This window comes from Electrophorus electricus, chromosome 26, assembly GCF_013358815.1.
Source record: "Electrophorus electricus isolate fEleEle1 chromosome 26, fEleEle1.pri, whole genome shotgun sequence".
In the NCBI taxonomy this organism is placed as follows: Eukaryota; Metazoa; Chordata; class Actinopteri; order Gymnotiformes; family Gymnotidae; genus Electrophorus; species Electrophorus electricus.
The window spans coordinates 10,245,221-10,251,225 of NC_049560.1; the positions used below are offsets into that span (position 1 = coordinate 10,245,221).

General features: G+C 42.2%; 1 protein-coding gene across 1 annotated transcript; it reads left to right on the plus strand.

The window, feature by feature from the left end:
* Positions 1-631: 631 nt before the first annotated feature.
* nkpd1 (NTPase, KAP family P-loop domain containing 1) lies at positions 632-5,798 on the plus strand. The gene is made up of 5 exons (XM_027028207.2): positions 632-723; positions 1,103-1,179; positions 3,159-3,287; positions 3,588-5,428; positions 5,564-5,798. The coding sequence occupies exons 2-5, from the start codon at positions 1,167-1,169 to the stop codon at positions 5,783-5,785; spliced, it is 2,205 nt and encodes a 734-aa protein (XP_026884008.2). The 5' UTR covers positions 632-723; positions 1,103-1,166; the 3' UTR covers positions 5,786-5,798.
* The last annotated feature ends 207 nt before the right edge of the window (positions 5,799-6,005 follow it).

The window sequence follows — 6,005 nt, forward strand, 5'->3', positions numbered from 1 at the left end:
TTTATGTTCTTCATGCCTTTACAACAGTGGAAATCTGTGAGCGTATGTATGTGCTGTGCAGGATAGAAAAGGCACAACACAACGCATACAAAACACCGTGCATTCAGGCATGTGAACAACCCGTAGGAGTCTGAGAAAGGCGCCACAGAAACGGAAATCATCATAATAATAATAATGCAGATGCATCAGCACCTAATGAGAACTTCATGGTCACAGGTGAGTAATGAATGGTGATCAGTGTTGGAAAACTACACAGATAATGTACAAGCCTGGTGAGTTTCACCACAGCAGAGATGGCTAACAGAATCAGCTTTGCTGACCTGCAACCTCAGTACTAAATGATTGTTCCTGTACATAAGACATAGGTAATAAACCTCTTTGTTCCATTACGCAGAGCTACACTCCTTTTCGAACTCCAGCACTCATTACTTCTTGAAGCGCTTATGTCATTGGTTATGTTCTCAGGGCTTTGACCATGTAGGAACCAATTACGCCCGTGTTTACATTGGTACTGCACCCACAGTTAAGATTTACAACAAGCCCAAAGTCCAAGTTGCTGTCGTCGTTCCACTCCTACACGTCGACCAGCTCCCTGTTTCAGTTTGTTCGCTTGCCATATAAAAGTCTCTCTAAAAAACTCTTTTCTTCAGAAAGCATCAGCGCATGATCAGACAATGCCCACTAAACTGCCGTAAACACAGCTTCTAAATCTGCTTGTGGACGGTAAGACGTACTTTTCGTTATCGTATTTTCCAATGAAAAAGAAAATTTGAACAACATTCCCTGTAGAACCATTAAGAGTCAACAGGGCGTCTGTTATCTCTGGGATCCGGTTTAGAGTGCTTGTGCCTTTTTCAGCAGTGTACATTACATTTCTTGCAATCTCAGACCAAATTGATACAGCAGCTCAACCTGATTTGTGGGAAATAAATGCATTGCTTCTTAATACTATGTCCTTACTGCTAGGTAACGGTAGACATACAAACGGGGGCATTCGCGCATAACCTCATTAATAACAACCCGTAACCATGGACATCAAAACAAAGCCGCTGCAAGCGTTGTCTTCATAACAAATCTCACCATCACATTTTCTCATTTTCAGGATAGCTGGAGGAGCGATCGTGGTTATGTTTTGTTTATGACTGGAGGGAGGCGCACAACTGATAATGGCAGCAAAAGGTACTAAACATTTTTTAAAAAAAGCAAGGAAGCAGAACAAATGAAAAGCTAGACTGATGTAGAGGATCCTTTTAATTATCAATCTCAGACCACCATTTGAGGAAAATAATAGAACTACTTATGCTCTCTGACTCTCCTGCTCAGTCTGTGCCCTATGGCACCTTTCAATTATCTGGAACCAGTTATAGCCATTATGTTAATTACATATCTTTATTGTGCTTGCATTATGTGAAGACTTTTCTCCTCAGGACAGTTGAGAAAAAAACGTCTTTTGAAAAGTACGTTGCGCTGTTTCATAAAGTAGGCTGTGATTTTTAAGCTTTTCCAGTGTAGCAGGCTTAGTGTCACGTCTCTGTGAATGTTCAGGTATGCAGCAGTAATATGACGCCTACAGCTGGAGTATCTTGTGGCTTTTTAGAGTTTAATACAGTTCTGAGAAGAAATTTGTGAAATCGTTTGAGTGATTTTTATAAGATAAAAAAAAAAAAAAAAAAAAAAATGTTTTTTTTTTTTTTTGGCCAGAGACCAGTTTTGCACAACAGATTTCTATTTAAGTGCAATATGCCCTTAACAAAAGATTTTAGAGGACGTCTGAAGAAATCTCGTCACACATAATGAGACTGAAAAGGGTATCTGAAATCCCAGCACTGGGCACCTCTGCCTCTAAAGTGTGCTCTTGTTATCCTAAACATTATACCTGTCTCAGTTCACCACAGAGTCCCTGGAAGGACTAATGGGTTCTTCAGTGACAGCTACCATCCGGCTCCGAATGTCTCCTTCCAGAATAAAAACCTTAACCGTACTCTCAGAGTATATAATGGCAGGGAATCTACACACAGGCAAACATCCACACACCTAATTCAAAATCTTCAAATTCAAACCTTCAGACTAATTGTCATGTATCTTATTTTTATTACACTGGCTTCTGGATTTCAAATCAACTGCCATTTCATATTGTGCTTTCTGTGGTGTTTTCTATCCAGCTTGTGCGCTCTGTGTTTAGTATGTTGTGCTATGCCCAAGTATTTTCTACATAAAGCAGTACATATGAACGCTAAAGTCTCAGTGTGTCACAACTTTTCGACTTCAGGGCTGTGTGTCTCGCAGTCATTAAGGGATGAATGAATTCCAAGAGAAACCAGGAAATTCTACATAAGATTGTCAGGGTATCTGTCTGTTATCTGTAACTTAAAAGACGCTGAGTTATGCAGTGTGACAGTGTTGTGAAACAGATAATTAACAAAGTGGCTTAAACTGAAGAAATGATATATTTTATAATATCGTTTTTGGTTATCATGATACACTACTCTAAAGCAGACTGTTCAAGCAAGAGTTCCCCAAAAATACATGAACTGTCACGGTATGGCCCCTCCCCCCCAAACGTCTCCGTGTGTGTGTGTGTGTGTGTGTGTGTGTGAGAGTGTGCGTGTGTGTGTGAGTGCGTGTGTGTGTGTTCGTCTGTATGACCATGCCCTCCTTGTGTATCGTTAGCATGCGCGTATATAATCGTGTGTTTCAGTCTGTGGGGGTTGATGTTTGAACCCAATAGCCCTGCATCCTGCTCAGCCTCCACGTCACAAACTGAAGCTCTGTATCGAGAAATGGGCTAAAATAGCTCCAACCAGTGCATAAGGGTGAACTTTGGAAAGTTCAGAAAGTGTTTTTTTAAGTCTCAATCAGGCTATTTAATTAGTTTGAGAATTTACATCCTTTTTTTTGCTAGCTGGCTACTGTCAGTTATAAACTCAATGGCAGCTCTATCTTCTCATTTTCATCCAAATAAAAAATAAAACCCACTGCATACCAACATGGAAGCACTGTGGCTTCCAGCTTATTGTCATTAGCAAACCAGTTCTACATCATAGATCAGTGGATGTCACACTGCTGTAAGTATTGTAAAGGTTCACAAATAACTATGAAAAAGCTTGTTAATAACTTTTAAACACATTGTGAATATTTGCACCTCCTTTAATTAACAGCTCTCTACTCAGACAGTGTTTATGCCTACGCCTTATCGAAGACTCTCAGAAAAGTCCACTCACCTCTGACTGTGGGATTGTATTCGTCCTGTCACAGTAGGATCAGGATGGTCCTGAGCTGCATTGAGAGTACGTATACCTGTGAGAGTACGTGTACCTGTGAGCACAGAGATGTGTATATTCAGACTGTACCAAACGATGTGCGAGTATGGTGGAACAAAACAATACAGGTGATAGAGAAATGCTGGATTCTGGATTCAGCATACAAAAATATATCAACACATTTGTTTGTTTGTTTGTTGATTTTTTGTATAGGCCAAAATCTGAATGTAGTGGAGGTTACAATGATTAGATAGATTTATCTTTTCTGCTGCATTCATCTGTTTGGTTGTTTTTTTGTTTTTGTTTTTTGTTTATTTCTCATCCAAGGTCATATGAACAATGAGGCAAAGAGAAAAGTGCACAGACGCAACGGGCCGGCAGGAAGAGCAAAGGGTCATCTAGAGCGAGCCTGCGCTGGAAACCTGTTTTCACTAATCATCCGTCTCCTCTTCTTTCGACCTGTGTGGACAGAAGACAACCAGAGCAGAGAAGACGTCCGCTACGTGTTTGTGAGGTTCAGCGCTTGGCACTTTGCGGGCAGCGACATGCTCTGGGCTGGCCTGGTGATACAGGTGTGCAAGGCTCTTCAGGACACCTTCGGAAAGCTGCAGCTCAGCCTCTTCCGCGTGGCTCAACATGACCCGGAAGAGGATGCTAAGAGAAAGACGATAGAAGACGGGATCCGGGACTGGAGGCCTAAAAGAGTTTGCTGCATTCCTCTTTGGTCCTTTGTGCTGATGGTTTTCGTCGGTTCAGTTTTCATTCTGGTCCCCCTTATTATTCTTGGGTTTCCCCAAAAACAGGATGAGGGGGCAGAGGAAGGTGCTAAGGAGAGCGATGGCTACGGCGTGCTCGAGGGTCTCGCTATCGCAGCCCTGGGGGTCCCAGTGGCGACTGCTGCGAGGTTCACCTTCATGCTGGGCAAGAACCTGATCTTCAACCAGGACATCAACATCAGGAGAGGCCTGGACAACAAGAAGGTCAGCGAACAGCTTGGTTTAATGCACGAGGTTCGAAAAGAAGTGAGGCTGCTGTCGTGCTTTATTCACTTCATGGAGGTGTTTGAGAGGCGCAAGATAAACGTGGTACTAGAGATCACCAATTTGGACCGCTGCATGCCAGAGAAAATCGTTGGTGTTTTGGATGCAATCAACATTCTTCTGTCTGATGAGGAAAGTCCTTTCATTTCCCTAGTTGCGGTGGACCCAGAAGTGCTTACCCAAAAAGTAGACCAGGTGAAAGGCTGCATCAGTGCAAGGGACAGAGCTTATGCCCTGTTGGCGCACATAATTACACTACCCTTCACCATTCCACCTCTGTGTTCTGTATCAAAGTGCAACGTCTTCCAAAAAATTGTACGAGGTCAGTCTGAAATTCTCGTTAGTTCCAAGGGACATGAGGTTAATTATTTATGTGATTCTAAGACAAACATAGAAAATGACACTTTGACAAACAGTAGCCTGAGTACAGAAGGTCAAGCCACTCCCCTGATCACAAAACAAAGCAAGCCTGAAACTTATGTAAACAAAACTTACATATTAAATGAGGATGAAGTAGAAAAGTTAATCCAATCTGCACTGAACTGCATATCCTTGAATAACCCGAGTAAGCTTCCCAGCTACATCTCAGAAAATACTGTGTCCATGAGAAGGGTGATCAGCTCCATCAGGGTGGCCATTGTAGTCATGGAGGCTTTTAAGATTGAGCTTCCTCCACCTGAAAGAGTCGCCGCCTGGGTTGTGCTGGCGGACCGCTGGCCCTGTCGATTAAGCTGGATACTTCAGTGTGTGGAAGATGAGCAACAGACTCTGGAGGTTCATGATAGTCATTCTGAAATACCACTTGGTCTTGATCCCAGCAGGACTCTTTGGGACGTGTACAATGTTCACAGGGTGGAGCTCCATGTAATTGCAGATGAGGTGGAGATGTTCCTAGAAAGAGATGACGATCCTGAGATGTTTGAGCAATTCCTCAAAAAGGACTTCAAATTCACAGTTGGGGAGATGGTTCAGCTGAAATCACATACAGTTAATCTTGACTATTCCATTCAGAATGAGTTGGCCAGGATCAGAGGAAGAAACAGACTGAAATGCACATGGAAAAACGCCTTCAACTCTCTGTTTCCTAGAACAGTGCTAAACATGACTGTTGACGATGTCTGCAAAGAGGTCAGCGCATTATTTTTTATTCTTTTTATCGTGATCATGTATAATCAATCTTCTTAATATACAACCTCCAATTAAAACAATAAAAATGACTGACGTGATTCACACTGTACTTTGTGCATTTGTCTGTCTCTACAGATGTCTAGGATAAAGCTCCCTGAAAAGTACACCGAGACTGTGAAGGAACATAATCTGAATGGGCGAACACTGCTCCTTAGTGACCCATCTGACCTAAGAGGGGTCATGCATATGACCCTTGGTGAATGGACGACTTTTAGGATTCACTTCCTCGGGGTCAGGTCAGGTGGCCGAATGGGTCAAAGTAAATCAGTGATCTCAAAGCCTAAAGTGGTCATTTGATCTGCTCTGGGTAATAAAATATAACTGTACTGTCTCTGTGTGTGTGTGTGTTTAGAGGAAATAGCAGAAAAGGAATTGCAATTTCTGAGTTAAAATTTGCACTATGCATAGCAATACTTGTATTAAGATACAGAATGATTCTTCTCAGACACATGCAGGTGCACTGACCGAAAATGTAATGTATGCTTGTGAATCAGACATTCAGAGTGAGACAAAAGCT

Coding starts and splice junctions, on each gene's coding strand:
- nkpd1 (XM_027028207.2), top strand. Junction 3,288..3,587: donor GGTCCTGAGCTGCATTGAGA/GTACGTATACCT, acceptor TTCTCATCCAAG/GTCATATGAACAATGAGGCA. Junction 5,429..5,563: donor TTGACGATGTCTGCAAAGAG/GTCAGCGCATTA, acceptor CTGTCTCTACAG/ATGTCTAGGATAAAGCTCCC.